Raw genomic sequence first — 22,277 nt, 5'->3', positions numbered from 1 at the left:
GGCCCTCACCCAATAGACACCTGTATGAATTCCTGTCTGGGGAAGAGTGAAATACTGTTCTTGATTTTTGTTTTCTTTTGGTGTTTCCACCTGCTTAAGAGTAATGATGTAAAGGCAACAAGGATATGCACATTCAATTTGGGTACACTCTTCTCCCTAGCTCATTCAGCTGCCTGAGGGTCTAAAGACCAAGGATGGTATGCAGAGAACTAGAAAAATGGAATGGTGGAACCTGAGGCACGTCCTTACCTGGAATAAAAAGTAGAGACTAATGCAGGGAGATGCTAACAATACCTTATTATAATACCTGGAATTGTTCATCCATCTCTCAGAAGCACCGAGCACTGTGAAGACGTACATACTGCCTGGAAACAAACATGGTTCGAAAATTACTAGAAATACAAACCATTCCGTTCGTTGCGTTTTTGTTTTATCACAGGAATGCATGCTCACAGTTAAGACATCCTACTAGTCCTACAAGACTAGTTAGGAAAAACAGCAGTTTCCTGCCTGCCAAATTCTCTCTCTTCAGCCACAGCTATATACAATTCCTTTAGTCAGTTCTTTCAGTGTTTATCTCTACACCTCTAAGTAACATACTATGATTTCTTGAAAGTTTTCCCCAGTTTTAGGCATTATCTAGGGATTTCCCACTGTGGCAGGTGAGAACTTAGCTCTCTCTTTTCAGTGCTACTCCCACCCCCTTTGGCCCCATCATGCAGAGACTTATCACCCCCCATCCTCCCAAGTAAGTTATATTTGTAGTTACAATTGTGGTTAGGTCCATATTTACGTTATTACCACTATGTAAATGCTGTTACAGCACGCTCTGTGATGCTTAGGAGGACTGCTAACCTAGTATGGAGGAATCATTCAGGCATATAGTCATTCCACAAGTGTTTATGGGATGCCCATACCATGCCAAGCACTATGCTCAATGCCGGCTACACTGGGCTGACAAAAAGAGCTACAGCACTCACCGCTATGTTGTAGGACAGTCAGCCTGGTCTCTGGAACCAGACCGCCAGGCATCAAATCTTTTCCATTTACTAGTCGTGTAATCATGGGTAACTTACTTAACAATTTTGTACTCAGTTACCTAAGAATCACTGAGAGGATTAAATGAATGAAACTGTGTAAAGTACATTTAACAGTACCCGGTAGATAGTAGGCATTTTGTAAGTGTGACATATCATTGTTTTAGAAGTCAAACGGAAAGGGCACCTGGGTGGCTCAGTTGGTTAAGCAACTGCCTTTGGCTCAGGTCATGATCCCCGGGTCCTGGGATCAAGCCCCAACTTGGGCTCCCTGCTCAGTGGGAAGTCTGCATCTCCCTTTCCCTCTGTGCATGCCCCCTCTCTCAAATAAATGAATAAAAGAAAAAAGCCAGGTACACCTGGGTGGTCTGGTTAAGCATCTGCCTTCAGTTCAGGTCATGATCCCAGGTTCCTGGCTCTCTAGTCAGCAGGGAGCCTGCTTCTCCCTCTCCCTCTCCCTGCCACTCTGTCTACTTGTGTGTGCTCTCTCTGTCAAGTAAATAAATAAAATCTTAAAAAAAAAATCAAACGGAAACGAGGAATGTACATATATACGTATACATTCCACAAACACATATATACACATCTACATATAATTGTATATGTATATACATGTGTTTATGTATATGATCTCTATATTTACAATAAACTACATAGCATGATAAGCACTAAGAATGAAAAGTACAGGGTGCTACAAGAGCACTAAACCAGGGGAATTCTTATTTATTTGTTTATTTATTAACACTTTAAATATATTCAGTTTATTGTATGTCAGCTATACCTCAACAAAGCTATTTTTCAAAACTAAGTACCTGAAGGTTTTTCTGCATTCATTAGCCACCCTTAAAGGAACAAATAATCTTGATGCTACCCATTTAAATACTGTTCTACATGCCACCCCTATTATAGCTTTCCTATTCTTCGCTATTAAATGCTTTTACTTCTATGAACATAGTAGATGGTATAAATTTTTCCCTTCTTAGAATTGCCTTGCATTTTTTAAAATTTTTTTAGTAGAGTTGACACACAATGTTACATCAGTTTCAGATGTACAACATAGTGACTTGACAAGTTTATACATTATGCTACATTCAAGTTTATACATTATGCTATATTCACCACATGTGTAGCTACCATCTGTCACCATATCTTGCTATTACAGTATTATTGACTATATTCCCTATGGTGTGCTTTTATTCTCATAACTTATTCATTCCATAACTGGAAGCCTGTATCTCCCTCTCCCCTTCACCCATTTTGCACATCTCCCCATTCCCCCTCCCCTCTGGCGACCATCAGTTTATTTTGTATTTGCAGGTATGATTTTGCTTCTTGTTTATTCAGTTGTTTTTGTTTTAGATTCTACATATGAGGGAAATCATGTGGTATTTGTCTTTCTCAGCCTGAAGTATTTCACTTAGCATAATATCCTCTAGGTCTATCCATGTTGTCTCAAAAGCCATGATCTCATCTGTTTTCATGGCTGTGTAATATTCCTGTGTGTGTGTGTGTGTGTGTGTGTGTGTGTGTGTACATCTTCCTTATCCATTTGTCTATCAATGGACACTTAGATCGCTTCCATATCTTAGCTATTGTAAATAATGTTGTAATAAACATAGTGATGCACATACCTTTTTGAATTAGTGTTTTTGTTTTCTTTGGGTAAATACCCAATAGAGGGTATTCATATACCCTTTTATTTATATACCTTTGTGTAAATACCCCATAGAGGGTATATACAATAACCAATACTGGATCATAGGTAGTTCCATTTTTAAGTTTTTGAAGAACCGCCATACTGTTTTCCACAGTGGCTGCACCACTTTACATTCCCACCAACAGCGTACAAGGATTATTTTTTCTCCACACAGAGGAATCCTCATTTATTTATTCTTACTTTTTTTAAAGATTCTTTATTTTTAAGTAATCTCTACACCCAACGTGGAGCTTGAACTTACAACCCTGAGATCAAGAGTCATATGCTCTACTGACTGAGCCAGCCAGGCGCCCCCAGAGGAATCCTCATTTAGATGGGAACTCAAGGTAGGGAGGCTTCTCTGAGAATGTGATATTTCAGCTGGAATTTGAAGAGGGAATAGAAAGTAGCCATACTGGAAGGGAGAGCAGGCCCATACAAGAGAGGGAAGGGCACAGAGCAAGGCCCCATGGTAGGGAAGAGCTTGTCAGCTTGAGGAACTGAAAGACCACTGAGCTGGAGCACAGCAAGAGAAAAGAGTTTCAGGAGCCCAGACAAGGCTTGGTGTATCATGACAAGAACACTGGATCTCATTGTGTGTGCCATGAATGGCCAGGGAAGGGTTTTAAGCATGAAGTATCCTGAGCAGATCTGCCTTTTTTTTTTTTTTTTTAAGGATTTTATTTATTTATTTTTGACAGAGAGAGAGACAACAAGAGAGGGAACACAAGCAGGGGGAGTGGGAGAGGGAAAAGCAGGCTTCCTGCTGAGCAGGGAGCCCAAAGTGGGGCTTGATCCCAGGACCCTGGGATCATGACCTGAGCCGAAGGCAGACGCTTAACCGACTGAGCCACCCAGGTGCCCCCAGATCTGCCTTTTTAAAAGATCATTATGATTGCCTAGAAGTAATTGTCCTAAAGGGGAGATGGAGAAGTTCTCCATTTCCTGGTAGGTTAATTGCTCCGGACAAACCATGTGAAAGATGATGACTTGGACTAGACCAGTGGCAGTGCAGATGGTGAAAACTGGACAGAATCAATATATATTCTGGAATAGAGTCAACATGACTTGGCGATAGACTGGAAATGGGGTATAAAGGATGAGAAGTGTCAGAGCTAACAACAGGGTTTTGAAATGGTTATTCCAGGGGGTGGCAGTGCCTTAACTGAGGTGGGATGAACTGGATGGGAGGAGATTGGAGCATTGGCAGTGGATAGGATATTGGACATTCCAGTTTTCGTTATTCAAAATCACTTTTTAAAAAATGCAACAGCTTTATTGAGATATAATTCACATAAAATACAAATCACTCATTTAAAGTGAACAATTCAGTGGTTTTCAGGATATTCGGAGTTGTGCAATCATCACCACAGTCAATTTTAAAACATTTTCATCATCCCAAAAGAAAGTCCATGCCCATTAACCAGGCACTCCCCATTTCCCTCCAATTCTCCCAGCCCTAGGCAACCACTAATCTACTTCATCTTTATAGACTTGCCAATTTTGGACATTTCATATAAATCAAATCATCATACAATTTGTGGTCGTTTGTGCCTAGTTTCTTTCACTTAGCATAATGTTTTCAAGATTTGTCCATGTTGTAGCATGTCTCAGTGCTTCATGCCTTTTTATGTCTGAATAATATTCTATTTTATGGATACACCCCTTTTATTTATCAACTCATCAGTTGATGAAAATTTGGGTTGTTTCTTCTTTTTGGGCTATTATGAATAGCCAAAATGCTGTTTGGAGCATTCATGTACAAGTTTTTGTGTGGATGTGTGTTTTCATTTCTCTTGGATATAGACTTAGGATAGGAATTCCTGGATCATATGGTAACTCTGTATTTAAACTTTTGAGGAACTGCCAGAATGTTTCCCAAAGAGGCTATACCATTTCACATTGCCACCAGCAAGTATGGGGGGGGTCCATTTTCTCTACATCCACTCCAACACTTAATACCTGTCTTTTTAATTTTAGCTATCTTAGTAGGTGTGAAGTACTATCTCAGTATTTTTATTTGCATTTCCCTGAGGGCTAATAATGGTGAGCATTTTTCTTTGTATGCATTGGCCATTTTTATGTCTTCTTTAAAGAAATATCTAGTCTAAATGGATTATTTAGAAATGGATTATTTCTTTTTTTTCCTTCAGAGATGGGGGGAGGGGCAGAGGGAGAGGGAGAGAGAATCCTAAGCACGCTCCACACCCAGCACAGAGCCCAGCCCTAAGAGGAGCTCAATCCCACAGTCCTGAGATCATGACCTGGGTTGAAATCAAGAGTTAGACATATAACCAACTGAGCCACCAGGCACCCCTGGGTCACTTCTTTTGTCATGAATGCTTTTGGTATCATATCTAAGAAGGCTTTGCTTAACTCCAGGTCATGCAGATTTATTCCTGTATTTTCTTCTAAGGATCTTATACTTTTAGCATCTACATTTAGGTCTGTGATCCATTTTGATTAATTTTTTTAAAAGGCATGAGCTAGGGATCCAATTTCATTCTTTTGCATGTGGATATCCATTGTTGCAACACCATTTGTCGAAAGGACTACTCCTTCCCTGTTGAATTTTCTTGGCATCTGTGTTAAAATCAGTGTGAATATTTACTTCTGGGTTCTCAGTTCTATCCCATTGATCTACATGTCTGTTCTTACGCCAGTACCACAGTCTTAATTACTATAGCTTTATAGCAAGTTTTGAAATTGGGAAGTGTAAGTCCTCCAACTTTGTTCCTCTTTTTAACATTGTTTTGGCTATTCTGGTGTAAGGAAAAAAAGTCTCCTCCTCCCTGGGTCTCCTCTACTCTCAAAACTTCACTACAACACTACTTCCCTTCTGACACCAGATATGTAGGTTTTCCAAACATCAAACAATTTTGCAACACCAGCTAGCTGTTCTATAACTTACTGTCTACCTGGGGATAGCATCAGGTCCCACAGGTTAAGAGCTCAGTCCTTTAAGACTTCCCCTCATCCCTCTTCAGATGTCAGTAGCAAGTTCGGGTCATTACCTGTGCTTCTGATTAACCTGCTATAAATCACAGGTTCCCATGATCTCTTCCTTAGGTTTGATTAATTCGCTGGAACAGTTCACAAAACTCAAGAGAAACATTTACTTATGTGTAAACTGTTATTGTAAAAGATACTATAAAGGATGCACATGTGCAGCCTGATGAGGAGGAACATACGCCAAAGTTCAGAAGGGTCCCAAGAGCAGGAGCTTCTATCCCCATGGAACTGGGGTATGCCACCTTCCCAGCATGTGGAAGCTCATCAAATTTTGCTCAATAGTTTTTTATAGAGCTTAATCTCCAGCCCCCTCCTCCTTGCCTCCCCAGAGGACATTTGGAAAGAGGTTGGTAGTTAAGGCTGAAAAGTTTTAATTCTCTAATCACCTGGTCTATCTGGTGAGGACTCCTATCCTGACACCATCTAGGGGCCCCACCCTAAGTTACCTTATTAGCATAAATTCAGGTATGCTCAAAAGGAGTTCCTTATGAATGACAAAAGACACTCCTATCATTCAGGAAGTTCCAAGGGTTTTAGGAGCTTTGTGCCCAGAATGGGGTCAAAGACCAAATATTTTCTTATTTTACCACATCTGGGTTCCTCGGAATTTCCAGGTGGTTTTCAGAATAAGCTTGTTGATTTATGCAAAAATGACAGCTGAGATTTTGATAGGGGAAGCACTGAATCTACAGATAAAATTGGGAAATATTGCCAGTTGTACAATATTAAATTTTTTGATCCATGAACATGGAATGTCTTTCAATTTATCTGGGTTTTCTTTAAATTCTTTCAACAATGTTTTGTAGCATTCAGAATATAAGTTTTGCACTTTTTTTGTAAATTTATTCCTAAGTATTTTATTCTTTTTGATGCTATTCTAATAAATTGCAATATTTTTAAAACTGATTTTAACATCTCTGAAATTGAGATGTAGTGTACAATTAAGGGTACCTTAGTATTATGCCATAGTTCAAGTGGCAATAATTTTTTTTATCTTGGTGGAGATAAATGTGACTTACAATCAATAGCTTCTTTGATTCAATACCATGTGGTATTAAATGTGAAATGTCTATCAAACATTAAAGTGGAAATGGAAAATAGGCATTTGGATATATCAATTTAGAAATCAGAAGAGAGAGCTGAACTAGTAGATAGATGTAGGGTCATCTGAAGTTCATTATTTAAAGCCACAAGAGTCAATGAAATTTCTTTGGGGAAACAGTGTAGAGAAAACAAGATATTCTAGGTTGCAGCCCTGAAAAATTGCAACAAGAAGTTGATTATAGGAATAAGAATTAGAAAAGGAAACATTTTTGTTTTGAGTTTATTGTTGTCATTATTGCTGTTATTATGCGTCACTAGATGGAAGGACCTATAAGGCCAGGATCTTGCCTCTTTTACACTCTAATGAACCTCTAAGCTAAGCACTTTACTATATTTATTTATTTTTAAAGATTTTCTTTATTTATTTGATAGGGAGAGAACGAGAGAGAGCACGAGAGGGAAGAGGGTCAGAGGGAGAAGCAGACTCCCTGCTGAGCAGGGAGCCTGATGCGGGACTTGATCGCGGGACTTGATCCCGGGACTCCAGGATCATGACCTGAGCCGAAGGCAGTTGCTTAACCAACTGAGCCACCCAGGCGCCCGCACTTTACTATATTTAGATATTAACCTACATGCCACAGATAAATTGGGGAAAGTGATTCAGAATAATCTGGTTATCTGAAAAATATATTGATTCAGCTCTTTAACCCCTGAAAATCAAACATGAATACAAAAAAATAAATCTTTCAGGTCTTCAGAGAAGCATTTTAATCTGATGTTGATTTTGGTTTGAAAACAGGCACATGCCTATTGCATACTAACCTAAAGTAATTGTCTAAAGGTAGACGAGAACGGGGGTGCCTGGGTGGCTCAGTCGTTAAGCGTCTGCCTTCGACTCAGGTCATGACGCCAGGGTCCTGGGATCGAGCCCCGCATCGGGCTCCCTGCTCGGCAGGAAGCCTGCTTCTCCCTCTCCCACTCCCCCTGCTTGTGTTCCCTCTCTCGCTGTCTCTCTCTGTCAAATAAATAAATAAAATCCTTAAAAAAAAAAAAAAGGTAGAAGAGAACCAATCGGTAGAAATACTGCAGCATTCACAATTAAAACCAGCAATGTGTATAAAAATCCTTCTAAGGCGTTCATATCCCATTTGCTGTCATATTTCTATAGAATAAGTAGGACACCAGCTGGTATTTATGCTAATTCATCCGCCTTTCATCTCAGATGCTGAATCTTATCCATTCCTTTTTTCCCTTTGTATTTCAAATGCCCTAACCAACATATAAAGTTATCATCATACCATATCCTCTAGGCAGCAGTTTTCAAACGGCAGATTTTGACCCCCAGAGGACGTTTGGAAAGGTATGGAGACATTTTTTGTTTGTCACAACTGGAGAGAGTTACTGACATCAAAAGGGTACAGGACAGAAATGTTGCCAAATATCCTACAATACCTAGGACAGGCCCCCATAACAACAAACGATCTAGCCCAAAGCGTCAGTAGTGCCAAGGTTGAGAAACTCTGCCAATGGAGATAAGTTTTTATATATACGAACTTTCCAGGGGCAAAGTCCTTAGTTTTGCCAAATTCTCAAAGGTGGTATAAGGCAGAATTTTAAGAAACACTGGCTTAAATGGATATTTTTACCATTTACCACTAGGCCTCGGTAACAAGAGGCATAGTAATATTTCACAGCAAAAATCACCTCTCCAGTTGACTTACCTCAGCCCACCAAATTTCTCTCTCCCTTTGCACTGCCCACACTGATTCATGGCTAGACAAACAGAGCTGGTTGGATTTCCTGTGTCTAGACTTTCTAAGTACCTCATACCCCTATTAGCCAGGTTAATACAGTTATTATGGTTATGGTGACTATTGGCTAAGCTAGAGTTTCATATGTCAAAAGTTTTTATTTCTTTAGATACTTCCAGTTCATTCGGTCAATATCCATTTAATCAGTGCGTACAATGTTTAGCACACTGCTAGACACTGGAAATACAGTGATGAAAATGAGCTTGCAACTCAATACTGGAGAGATCAATGAAATTTAAACATATAATTTAAAACTGCTGTATGGGAGAGGTGTGAAAGGTAAACGAGGCTGAAATGAGGATAAGGAAAAGACTTAACAACCAGATCACTGTACCCCACCCAAATGCGACAAGCCACTAACTCCTTCCCAGTTATTCTAAACGACCGGCTAACTTGGGATGTATTATATTAAACTAGCTTCTCCTGGGCGCTGACAGGCAAGTGGGAGCGTGGACGCTATCCGCAAGGTGAGAACATCAAATGCAAAAGCTTCCCTTTTCCTTGTTACTGATAAATCTAATTAGAAACCAATGTGTGTGGTGGGGTAGGAGGGGCAGGAGAGAAAGAATAAAGCCAATGTCTAAAATGTCATTTCCAGATAATCAGATTACAATCGCAATCGTTTTGGGTTTTGTTTTTTGTTTGTTTGTTTTACCTGAGCCGAAGGCAGACGCCCAACCACTGAGCCACCCAGGCGCCCCAATCGCAATCGTTCTTAATCACACATTGTAAGTTGGCGGTCATGGCCTGTAAATCAAGAGAGACCAGGAAAAAAAAAAAAAAGTCAACTTAACCATTTCCCAAATGTTAGTAACTCTGTATATTGTCAGTATTCAGCTAAAACGGTCGGGGTAACCTAGCCAGCAACACTGAGACAGTCAGGCTGGAATCCTGAACTCACTAAAAACCCCAGATTGGTAAAAATAACCGGAGTTTCCATGAGAACGAGATTGGGGGTCGGCCGGTGAGAGAACAAAGGCTGCGCGGCCCTATCAGGGTCCACTGGGCCCGCTGGCCGCACTGGGGGCGAGGGCGGGGGCGGCGGTGGTGGTGCGTCCGTGTGGCGGGCTCCCCGGTGCCCCACGCCGCAGCGGCGCTGGTGCACCCCTCCGGGCCTGTCCCCGGGCCGCTGCATAGGAGGGCGCCCGCGAGGCGGGAGGCGAGGGAGAAGGGACGCGGGGGCCGAGGCCGGACCGCCGCCCTAGTGAGAAAGCCACCAAGCGACTTGTGAAACACGCCGCGGGCAGTCACCCAGCAGCACCGGGATCACGCGGCTCCCAGGACCGGCAGAAGCCGCCTAGATAGAGCACGCGGGTCGGGAGTGAGCGCCGGGGACAGAAGGCGACGTCCCCTGCAGTTCCCGTCTCACAGGGGCCGCCGTCGCCGCCAGGCCCCGCCCCTAGCGCTTATGTAATAGGGGCGCGCTGCCATTGGCCCGCGCGACCGGAAAGGGCGCAGGCGTGCGAGCAGGGGAGGAGCGCGGGAGGCGGCCGCAGCAGGAAGGCGCGTGGGCGGCGAGGAGCAGGAGGGCGCTGGGGCGACTGGGAGAGCTGCGCGGCGTGCGCGGGCACGAGCATAGTGGCCTCCCCCGAGGCTGAGGCGGCGGCGGGCGCGCGCGGCGGCGGCGGCGGCGGCGGCGGCGGAGGGTGCGAGGCGCGGGCTGTTGTGCTCTCCTCTTTCCCCTCCTTGGCGGGTGGAGGAGGCCGAAGCGGTGCTGGGCGCTCTCCCTCTTTCTCTCCCTCCGGCCACCTCCCCCAGCCCTCTCGCGCTGCGCGGTCTCTCCGACGCAAGACTGTCCCAGCCCGGGTGAGCGGCTGTGGGGGCGGCGCTGACGCCGCAGGACGTCCGGGACCCGGGGTGGGGGCCTGGCGGCGGGGTCGCCGCGGGTCGCGAGGGGCCGCCGGCCTCCCCGCCTCCCAGGTGGCGGCCGGGCCCGTCCTGTCCCGGCGCGGGCCGCGGGCAGGAGGGAGAGTTCGGGCGCCTGCCAGGCCCTGCAGGTGGCCGGGTTGCAGGCCGGCCGCGGCGCGGAGCGGTAACCTTACCCCTCGGCGACGGCAGCTGGTCGGTTTCTCGAGGCCCGGGCTCCCCGTGGCCGAAGGGGCCGGGTTTGGGGCAGCCAAAGCCTCCGGGAGGCGCGTCTCGGGCCGGGGTCTGTGAGCAGTGGCGGGTCGGTGGGGGCTGTGTGGCCGGGCCGAGGAAGGGGCTGCCCGACGCGGGAGAGGCCGGCTGGGAAGGCAGGTGGTCCGGGCTGCAGCTGGGGTCGGTCAAGTGTTGGGTGAAACAGATCTTACTCCTGGCGCTTTCCTCTTCCCTCCCCGAAAGGATGTAGTTAAAAGCTAGGGTCAGGATGTTGATCACTGCCTGGGCCTCCTCGTTTCAGATGGAAAATAATCCTACTTCCTGGATCCCAAAGCTTTTCTTACTCAGTTGTTTTTGGTTTTAAGAGGGTCTTTGGGGGGCAATGCTTACTTGTTGCCTCCTGTAAGAGCTCTTCATTTTAGAACTCTTTATTCGTTCTACTTCCCTCTTTGCATCCCTCTCGGAAAACCACACTAAAGAAGAGTTAAATTAAAAGCCTGCGTTTAAGGTATTTGTAAATGACTTGTTGGCCCTCAGTTTGTCGTGTGTAATTAAGAAGTTGTGCTTAAGATTTTGTAGAAAATTCGATTGGCTTGAGAGCAATTCCAAAGTTGAGCTGTCCAAAAGCAGGTGGCTTGTTCGTTTGCATTTCTGCTTTCAGAAAGGATATCCATGCAGGGAGTTGTTAGAAGTTGGGGGCCTACCCCATGCGTTTAGACTGTTGATTCGATTTCCTTTACCGGGTGTTAAGTTTTGTTTTAAAAATAAGAATAAGCGACCACAGTCTATTATTAAAGCTTTTATGGTTTTGTTACTGTTAGATGACAATGGAAAATGGGTTAAATCTATCGTGTAATGTTATATTTTAGGAGAAGCCCTAAATGGAAAAGTTAAAAATAATGTGCATCTCATTACATTGTACAGATCACTGCGTGCAAATGGTATTGAAGTAGTTAATATCTTGTAATTATCAAAGAAACTTCTGGAATTGGCATAAAACAATTGAGGTTACCCACAAAATCAGTGTTAGCATGCGTAGCAGACATTGTGTAGAAGAGCTCAGAAGCATGAGAGGACTAAACTATTCTAACAAGGTACTGATAAAAGATGTTATAAAATATTGGGATATGTACCTGTTATCATCCAAATCATACTTAAGTATCCAAATCTGTTTCTGTGGGAATAGGTTCCGTATGCTTGCCATAACATTTGTACTTAAATATACATTTAAAAAGAATCATACCATTTGGCTTGGGATTAATAAAGATTTGGCTTTATAAAAACTAAAATGTAAGTTTAATTTTCAAGGACTAAAACATCTGGTAATATTTACTATTATTTGGGAATATACTAGGCTAGCATACTAAGAATTTTTGTAGTTTGTTAAAGTATTCAACTGGCTTCTTAAAAAGTATTGATACTCTTCTGTTTTATTCTGTGTTAAATACTAGTGGGGAATTTGTCCAAGCAGTGTATTTATTTTGTCAGGACGCTTTTTCTTTTTGGGAGAGGCTCATATGTTTCTATAATAGGTTTTGACTTTATATCCATTAACTGATTAGGGTTCCAGTCAGAAAAAAGCCAGTCCTGTTTTCTGGTGAAGGTGATCTACATCCATATTATGTTCATATCCTGCAATGATTTAAAAGTTTAAAACTTAATTGTAGTTCTGGTCAAAGGTATATATAGGAATTCTACTTAGGACCCAGTTTCAATGTATTTAAAAAGTAGTTGGGGCCCGTAGACTGTCTATGAGCTGGTTTAACTTGTGTTGTCTAATAGAAGACTTTAATTTTTTAAATTTTATTTTAATTCCAGTATAGTTTAACATACAATGTTATATTAGTTTCAGGTGTACAATATAGTGATTGAACAGTTCTCTACATACTCAGTGCTCATCCTGATAAGTGTACTCTTCAATCCCCACCCCCTATTTCACCCACCTCCCCTCTGGGAATCATCAGTTCTCTATAGTTAAGAGTCTGTTTTTTGGTTTGAGAAGACTTTAATTTTAATGAAGAAGTAAAAGTAACTTTTTCAGTAACTTAATTATTTTTAATCCATTTAGCTTCATTTCAGACTATCAGTAAAAAGTGGTACTTTTCATTTTTGTAAAGGTATCTTTACCTTTTTTACAAGGTTTGTTCTCTCAACTGAAAACTAATTTAATTTTATTTGTTAATTTCTTCAGCAATCCTGCAAAGACCAATTTTTTAGGAAGATTTAGGATAGCACAGTAGTTTTATGGAACCTGAGCATTTAAGAGAACATTTTCCATTGCTCTTAGGATCTCCTTCAGAAGCTTTAGATGACAGCCCTTATTTCTCTTTAAAGTTGTAAAAATCTTAATTCACAACAGTGAGTACTGGAAAGGGAAAGTACCTTTGCAAAGTGATCAAGCAAATGCTTGGGGAAAGGCACTAAGCTTTTCTGGTATATTTTTGAAGATTATATATAGCAGAGTGCACAAATCTCAGGGGTACAGCTTGATGAATTTTTTAAAAGTGAGCACACCTGTATAAGCATTACCCAGATCAAGATATAGAACATATCACCACCCCATAAATCCTCATGCCCTTTTTTCCCCAGTCACTACCTCCTAGATTAGCTTTGCCTGTTTTAAATTTTATACAACCTATATATCTGGCTTCTTTCCCTTAACATTGGATACAACCATGTTGTTACTTGTAACAATAGTTTCTTTTTGAATGCAGCATAGTGTTCCATTGTATAAATCTACCATAAGTTATGTATCCATTTTACTAGTAACTGGCATTTGGATTGGTTCCAGTTTTGGAAACAGGTGCTCTGAACTTTCTTGTACTGTCTTTGGATGTATATGTACCTTTGTATTTCTGTTAGGTATATACTGAGAGTGGAATTGTAGGTTATGTAGTAGACAACTACCAGATTCCCACAGTGGTTGTACTAATTTATTCTCTAGTAGCATTGTATGCAAGAATTTGAAAACCTACACATTTTGATAGACACCTTATAAAACTTAAGTCTTCAACTCTTGAGAGTGTTACCATACTTAGGTTACTCTGTATTAATCACTCTAATGCCTCAACTTCTGTTTTTAGATATGGCTCGTGGACAGCAGAAGATTCAGTCTCAGCAGAAAAATGCCAAAAAGCAAGCTGGACAAAAGAAGAAACAAGGGCATGACCAAAAGGCTGCTGCCAAAGCTGCCTTAATATATACCTGCACTGTTTGTAGGGTAAGGGGAATTGAAAGACATAGTTTTCCTGTGGATAATTCTTTCCTTAGACATTGGTTTATATAGGTTACAATTTTGCAACTATGGCAAAATAGTAGATAGGCGAGCTGGTTATTTTAGGTGTCCATCTTCAGTTGTCTATTCAACAAAAATTTTGTGAATGGCTCCTATGGCCAGGCGTAGTTCTCTGGGTGTCAGGGAAAGGGAGTGAACAAAGCAAAGTCCCTTTCCTCATTTAGAAAAAAGGTGTCTTCTTCAGGGCAGATACTGCACTTTGAACTTTGTAAGGAAATCAGATCTACATTCTTGGTTTACAGGTATGCAGGATATAAGTGATACTGTTATGAGTTGACTTTTTTCTTCACTAAATTCGTAGTGGGATGTCTGTAAAACTATATGGAGTATATTTACATTGAGGGCTTTTCCTAGAACTGATGTGTTTTGTTAGATTTGAAGAATAGCCGTAACAACTACTATTGAGTGCTTATCAGGTGTTTTACATGTATGAGCCCATTAATCCACACAACCCACCCTGAGATAAAGGACTTTTGTTATTCCCATTTTACAAAAGAGTAAACTGAGTCATGGGGATTAAATAACTTGTGCAAGGTGCCCCAGTTAGTACAGAGAAGAGCGGGGATCTGAACCCCGGGCAGTCAAGTTCCAGAGCCCACCTCTGCCTTTCATACCACATTGCCTTTCAAGGAAGTTTTTCTTCGGGCGCCTGAGTGGCTCAGTCGGTTAAGTGTCTGCCTTCTGCTCAGGTCATGATCTCGGGGTCCTGGGATTGAGCCCTGTTTTGGGCTCCCTGCTCAGCGGGGAGTCTGCCTGTCCCTCTGCCCCCCACACCCCGCTTGTGCTCTCTTGCTCGCTCGCTCTCTCAAATAAAATCTAAAAAAAAAAGTTTCTCTTAAATTCCAAGCCAGAGTCTCTTTCTTGCTTTTTTGTTTAAGCTCAGCACCCTTGAAGTTAGTGAATAGAGGTCCCAAAGGAAAAAATACATAGTGAGATTGGTCAAATACATATGCATGTATATATACCATATGTATAAATAATGTGTTTTTTTCCAAAGCCCTACACCTGGGTAGGGTTGTGGGAAAGGATCTCAGTAAGACAAGTTCATCATGTGAAGGCATTACTGATGAAATAGAAGTTCCTGACTACATAAAAGGTCTCATTAAGAGAGGAAATCTATTACATTAAATATCTTGTTCATACTGAGCTTTGATACATTCAAAGTAATGAAATCGAGCAACTTTAGATTCTGTTTGGAAAGAGGCAGGGTAAAAGTAAATTTCATTAAATTACCGATGAAGAAATACTTTGACCTAAAAGTACTAGAGCGGTTCACCTATTTAAAAACTCAGAACGGAACAGCAAACGCTTTTATTTCATGTTTTGTGTAATCGAATGGACAAAAGAATAAATAATTGAAGGTCCTTGCCTACGGAAGTTGGTATAATGTAGCATTTGAGAACTGAAGTACTAGTACTAGGTTAAAAGAGGTCTTGGGCAAATTACACTCTAGGTTTTAGTTTCCTTATCCTGTGAAATGAGGAAGGATAGTAGGAACTAATTTAGGATTACTGTAGGAAGGTTCTGTGAGAATTCAGGTAACCTGCTTAGCATAACATGTTAAGTAGATGTTATCTGTTTGCTGTTAATCGAACAAGCAGAATACTTAATTCTATGTGACCCACCCTTTTCTTTGTATGTGAAATATGGTGATATATTAGGAATCTCTTTGTTGCAAGGTCCTTTTTCATCTGCCAGCCACTAGTTGCAGGAACTTGAAAGAGTTTTGAGATAATTGTCTACCCTGAGCAGGCTCGGGATTTGAAAAGTTAATGCATTTTTATTTCATGAATAAAGTCTCTTTTTTCCACATTTTTTTAAATTAGACACAAATGCCAGACCCTAAGACCTTCAAGCAGCACTTTGAAAGCAAGCATCCTAAGACTCCACTTCCTCCAGAATTGGCTGATGTTCAGGCATAAAGTTGTTTACAGGTAATTGACCTTTTGTCTTTTCCCTTGTTAATGTCAAGGTTGTACACAAGACCAAAATTATCTTCTGTGACTGTGAAATTAATGTGTACTTTCCAGCTGAGATTTTATTGCTTCCCCTTTTTAAGTTAATATTTCCCTTTACAGTTGTTAAAAGCCCATTTTCCCAAACCAGATCATCTCAATGCCTTTGAAACACCCAAGTTTTTACTACTGTAGCCCAAAATGGGGGGATGAGGTGATGCTGGCCAACTCTGGTCCAAGAATGGAAGAGGCTTACCAGCTTAAAGAAAATAACTATTACAAAGGCATTTGAGGGTCTTGCTTCCAGAAGTGATGCAGAGCAGTGTTCCTGAGTGCCTTGGTGCAGGTATTTTACTTCTGGTGTCTGACAGAGCTTCTGAGTGCATTAGGACACATGGTGAATGGAGGCACACGCTGTGTAAACTTAAGAGTTGCTTGAAAATAATTGTGTGGTTGGTTTTCTGTTTTTTGTTTTCTCTAAGGTGGTGATGGTGTGAGATAATTATTTCTTTTTAAAGTAAATTCATCAAAGATTTGTTGTTTATAAAATCATTGACAGATCTGTCAGACTAACTTGATAGCTTATACATGTGGTGCATTTTTCTTAGACATTTGAAATGCATATAAGTTGTATTTGTGCAATGCTTACATTCACTGCCAATTTCATTTATGTCTTATAGGTGAATTCATGACACCTTTGACTCTTCTGTCTCAGAACTTAGGTAACAAACCTGCAGCTGCTTTTCTAACAAACTGTTGATCAGCAAAAATAAAGGGGCTACAGAAACACTCATTTTTATGCTGTTCCCTTTTGGGCTTCATGCAAAGACAATTCTGTGTAAATGTACAGTTGACTCTGATTTGGAAATCTGAAAATCAGTCCATCCTTGTTATAAAAAATTTTTTTACAATGTAATTATATTGATGTTCATATTGTGTAAAATAACTCATTTAATAAAGTAGTACTTTGATTTTACAACATCACAGGATAAATGGTTTTAGAAATTCTGTTCTAACTTTCCACATTATTTGCCTTATGAAAATCTAATGAATTCGTCAACTAGAATTGCAGGCGCAATTCTTATCTCCCTCTCTCAGTTCAGTGGCAGGTTCATTAGCTAAACTAGAACAGACTCATTCATACAGTTTTATTGGCAGCTGTTGATCTAGGTGAAGAATGACTTACCTGCTGCCTTAGTATATTACCATCATGTGTCATTTACCCCTCTGAGTGTTTCCTGTGTTTGAGGTTGGAATATTTCAACTTGCCATATGACCTGGCCATAGCTGCCAGCCAGGATTACCCTGTCGATGACTGATAAATTCCTAATGCGTTGGATTTTCAGTGAGCCCTTCTGAAAGATTAGGTTCTGAAGTGTATGCCATAAACGAAATCAGTAAGGCTGTCATTGAATGAAAAATATGATGGATCATATGCGAACTGGTAAAGCTCTATCTTACATAAATTATACCAGATTCTTTCAAAATTCAAAGTTCATTAATTGGAAGTCAAAACTCAATTTTTGAAGGACTTTTTGGAAGTTACTAATGTTTTGGCCAATTTTATGAATGGATTTTCATTAACAGGAAGGTTGGAATGACTTGCCACTGGGTTAATGCCCAGAACCTTCTCCCTCCTTTCCTTTGTAAGTGAATAGTTGATTTTAGGAGTTTACTTTGTGCTGGTTCCTAAAATCAAAGACTGTACAATATGACTTCTGTCTGAACTAGAAAAGGATTAAAATAGGCCAATCTCCACATTCTTTTGGCTCTGAGGATGGGGAAATGGGTTAGTTCAGATGGATGCGGTAAATCCTATCTAGTTAAGGAAGATTAATTTTAGGGTTCTTCTGATTTGCTTTTGTCAACTATTAACCTTACTAGTGAAACTGCTGTAACTGTTTAAATTTTAAAGTTAATATAATAGGAAGAACACTCAGCTATTTCCTGGTAATTGCTTAGAGCCACAAATCTGATCCTGTGGATTACAAAATGCATTCCCTCTTTCTGCTGTAATTCATCACTGCATTTGTTTTGTGGCTGTGCATATTCTGCCCACCTTGTTTGACTTCACTGTAAGTTTTAAGTAAGATATTTACAAGGAAAAGCTTCAGTGGCGATAGTTTCTTAGCAACTTCTATTACATTCTTTCTTTAAAATAGTCATTTTTTCATGTATTTAATTTCCTAAGTTTCAGATTTAATATCTGTTATTTCCTAATATGTTGGTACCAGAACATTAGAATTTGCCTGATTGCTTGTGGTGGGTATTATTAAAGTTCTGGTTAAATTACAATTTAAAGGTTTTTAAAAGAGTTTTGACCATATGTATGTTTACATTTAGTAACAAATCATTTAAAAACCATTCACAAGTTTTGGTTAATTTTTTTTTTCATTTTTACTGACTGTAATTCAGAATAAAAGCTTTTTGTTCTTGTATTTAACCCTTTTTTATAAGCAGCTGAAGACACCATATTTAACTTTATATCTCAGTGATAGGAAACTAGCTGCATTGATCTTGCATAAGACGTTAATTCTCATATTTCGTATAAGGATTATTAGTACAATCCCTTTTTATTATGTTGAGTTAAATTTGCTCTAAGGGAAAAACTACAATTCTTAAGCATCCTCATTATTAAATTTGAAGATTCTTTAACAGATCACAGCAAAGTTCATTATAAAACTGTTATGGTGTCTTCAAAGACTATAAAATCTGAGACACTGAGAGAGAATTGGTCCGTTTGTATTCTGTATTTCCATTAATTGCCAAAAGGAATGGGGTTAAGATTACATTTGTTTCCATTCTAATTCCTATGGATCTGCATCCCCATGTTTAACTGACATACTGGGGGCTCAGTTGTGTGCTGTAATGTCTTATTAAAGAAGATATTAAAGAAAACTAAACTAGTCTAATTTCTTCTACATTTTAGGAGGTTTTTATATTGCCTCTTCCCTTTTTTTTTTTTTTTTTAATTTCTCAACTCAAGAGTTTCTTGAGTGTAGAGCTCAGTCTAAGGGCAGCAGGAGATTTTTCATTTCTCATTGTTTTTCCTGCAGTTGGTCTGTTTTAGGGATATAGAATACTTAAGAGTGAAAGGGAAAAGGTTGTCATTCTGAAACCTTCCTGTAGTGTAAGTTATTGGAAGGGGGAAGTAATTGGCTATTAATATAAAAAAAAAATACTAAAATGAAAAATGCTTAGGTCAATAAACAGAACGAGATAACACTTTGGTTTTATATTAAGGCTACTGCAGAGCCAGTTAATCACATCAGAGTTCAAACCTGAGATATGTGTAGAATGAGTATAGTAGAAAAGACTCTTGTTTTTCATTCTTATTAGTATGTGGAATACACGGCATCTGCTTTAAATTGTAGTTAATATCAAGGCCTTTTACAGTGATAGTTGCACCAAACTGTAACTGAAATACTGTATTTAAACTACTGAATCTGAATGACTTTATTTGTGCTAGATTTTTCATTTTGGGGGAGGTTTTGGTTTGATTTTGGTCAGACACATATTTTTCGTGTGTATAGAAATGAAGATCAACACTAGGGGGTTGTGTTTACTGTGACCGTACAGTCTGAAATCTTTCAGCCTAGCCAGATTTTATGTGTTGTAAATGTTTCAGAAAAATCTAAAGCCCTTCCTATGTGTAGATTTAATAAAACATCTGCATACTTTATTGAGAAAATAGATGTTTTATTAATAAGAGTTCAACCTGTCATTGTGGATTACCATATTGAACTGAAAATTAAATGTCCTCTCTCACTTATGTATTTATTTTGAGAGAGCGAGAGAGTGCCAACAAGGTGGGGGGTAGTGGGAGGGACAGAGGGGGAGAGAGAATTTTAAGCAGGCTCCATGCCCAGCACAGAGCCTGAAGCTGGGCTTAATCTCACCACCCTTGAGATGACCTGAGCCAAAATCAAGAGTCAGATGCTTAACCGATTGAGCAACCCAGGTGCCCAAAAATGTCTTCTATTTTAAATGTTCTTTGGGTAAGCTGTTTACTGAGTTACCAGCTTTTTGGAGTTTGTTTATAATTTTTTATTTTGGACAGTCATTCTCTAGTCCCAATTTTTTGTACATAGTATAGCTCCAAATTTAAAATCTGCACATATGGAGCCAGACTTCAGTCATTTATTTGTATCCATATGGGCATATCTACAATGTGAAGTGATTATGTTAAAATCATACTACTTTCTAATCATTTTTTTATGTATACACCATTGTTTCTATACATGATATCATTAATAGCTTAGATTTTTGTAGACCAAATAAGTACCTCACTTTATCACTGTCTTCTGTCTTGTAAAATTCTGAATGTGACTTGCATTTTGGATTCTATATTATTAAAATTTTAATTAGTAGGAAGTAGGCCAACATAGTATTTCTTCTATAACAATGTAACAGTGTTTTTCAAAATTAGGTCCGTAGTTAAGGGTGACCATACATCCTGGTTTGCCAAAGACAGTCTCGGTTTAAATATTAATTTAGTATTAAATATCAGACTTACACTAGATATTGAGGTGTTTCATTATAAATCTTAATATTGCCTCCTTTTAATCACACATGTCAACCAGTTCATAGGTCACTTTTGTCAAACAACCGGGGTGCTTTTTCAAAATGTACATTTTTTTTTTTTAAACCCTATGGTACCCAGAAATTCTTACTCCTAAATGAGAACGTGTGATACTGGCAAGGTTTGCCCTTTAAAGGCCTTCCATCTATTTTTATTCAGGGTTTTTTTTTTTTTTTTTTTCCCTACTGAGACTTAAATATCTGGTCAGATGAACTAGATTCCAAAACCTTGAAACGCCTTTATTCACAGGCATTCATATAAATTTAATACTGTTTGTACTGGGTTCAGACTTTTATTTCCTGATCATCTTTTCACCCAAAGGACTTATGGGAAATGGCCAGTTGGGATTAGAGGTACTGCTGCTTAGTACAGAACACTTCTCCTGAGGAAGGGAGGGAGATCTGCTGCCCTGGCTGCAGGTTAGACATCCTCTGGGCTAATGGCAGTGAACACTTATGACAAATCTTGTGATTTTGATACAGGATGCTTTACATATTATTTAATCTGGATCTCTGTAAGTTTCTTTTTTATAAACTCTTAGTTTTGTGGGGTTTTTTTTAAAGATTTTATTTATTTTGAGAGAGAGAGAGAGCACAAGCAGGGGGGAGGGGCAAAGGGAGAAGAAGTAGACTCCCCACTTGCAGGGAGCCCCACGTGGGGCCCGATCCCAGGAATCTGGGATCATGACCTGAGTTGAAGGCAGACACTTAGCCTACTGAGCCACCCATGTGCCCCTAAACTCTTTAATTTTTTAGTACCTCTGGATTTACAGAGAAGTTACAAAGGTGTAGTATAAGATTCAGCTTACCCTAGTGTTATAATCGTATATTACTGTGGTGTATTTATCACAACTAAGAAACCAGCAGTGGTATATTACCATTTATATCACCATTACCAGTTTGTCTATTAATGTCTTTTTCTGTTCCAAGATCTAGTCCAGAATGCCACATTGATTTAGTTGTCATTTCTCCTTGGTCTTTTGTGGTCTTTGGTGGAGTCTCAGTCTTCTCCTTGTTTTTCATGGCCGTGACAGTTCTGAGGTGTGTAGAGGTATGTTGTATAATATCCCTTAGCTTGGATTTGAGTTTTTTCTCATGACTACATTAGGGTGCCAGGTTTTAGTGAAGAAGAGCACAGGTGATGTGCCCTTCTCATTGCATCCTGGGGGTAATTGATCCCCACATGACATCATGGGTGATGGTAGCCTTCATCACTTGGTTAAGGTGCTATCTGCTAGGTTTCTCCACTGGAAAGTTACAATTTTTTCCTTTCCAAATGCTGATTTTTCAAAGTCTGGCCCTTAAGGTGAGTGGGGATTTAGCTCCACCTCCTGGAAGGGAGAGTACCTGTGTGTATTATTTGGAATTCTATATGGAAGATTTGTTCTCCCTGTTTTTTATCCATATGAACTCTTAATTCAGTGTTATTTATTTTGTTATTCAAATTATTTCAACTTTGGCCGTTGGGAGCTCTTTCAAATTAGCACCTGTATCCCTTTGCTATGCCCCCTCCTTTTTTTGAACTTTTCCTTACTGGTACTGCAAGAATTTCCATGCTCTTCTTGTATTTTCTCTGTCCCAGTCCTCAAATGAGCGATTTCTCCAGAGTCCTGGTTTCTTTTATTGGAGAATGGTATTTAAAAACCAAGATCTGGCCATTAGTTATGAGGTTTGCTTCTTTTTTTATTTCTATTTTTTTGTGAGAAATGTTAACCTTTTTTTCCACCACTAGCTATTATTTTTTTTTAAAGATTTTATTTATTTATT

At 40.0% G+C, this 22,277-nt stretch overlaps 1 protein-coding gene and 1 long non-coding RNA gene across 7 annotated transcripts; one reads left to right on the top strand and one right to left on the bottom strand.

Annotated features, from left to right (window-relative positions):
• Window positions 1–307: 307 nt before the first annotated feature.
• Window positions 308–10,748, bottom strand: LOC113938124. Its single transcript, XR_003524829.2, has 3 exons — window positions 10,643–10,748; window positions 9,256–9,347; window positions 308–365 (listed from the first exon to the last, which is right to left on the bottom strand). It is a non-coding gene; the product is annotated as an uncharacterized LOC113938124 (long non-coding RNA).
• On the top strand, window positions 10,116–18,832 carry ZNF706 (zinc finger protein 706). 6 transcript variants are annotated; one of them, XM_027623247.2, is made up of 5 exons: window positions 10,125–10,406; window positions 11,604–11,773; window positions 13,763–13,899; window positions 15,801–15,908; window positions 16,610–18,832. In XM_027623247.2, exons 3-4 carry the CDS (start codon window positions 13,765–13,767, stop codon window positions 15,894–15,896), a joined length of 231 nt encoding a protein of 76 aa, XP_027479048.1. In that variant the 5' UTR covers window positions 10,125–10,406; window positions 11,604–11,773; window positions 13,763–13,764; the 3' UTR covers window positions 15,897–15,908; window positions 16,610–18,832. The 6 variants fall into 6 exon arrangements, with proteins under 6 accessions (XP_027479076.1, XP_027479048.1, XP_027479044.1 ...); XM_027623255.2 differs by lacking the exon at window positions 10,125–10,406 and adding an exon at window positions 11,048–11,187; XM_027623275.2 differs by lacking the exon at window positions 11,604–11,773 and having other exon boundaries at window positions 10,116–10,246.
• The last annotated feature ends 3,445 nt before the right edge of the window (window positions 18,833–22,277 follow it).

This window comes from Zalophus californianus, chromosome 4 (genome assembly GCF_009762305.2).
Source record: "Zalophus californianus isolate mZalCal1 chromosome 4, mZalCal1.pri.v2, whole genome shotgun sequence".
NCBI lineage: Eukaryota > Metazoa > Chordata > Mammalia > Carnivora > Otariidae > Zalophus > Zalophus californianus.
This window is presented reverse-complemented; position numbering and strand designations above follow the sequence as displayed.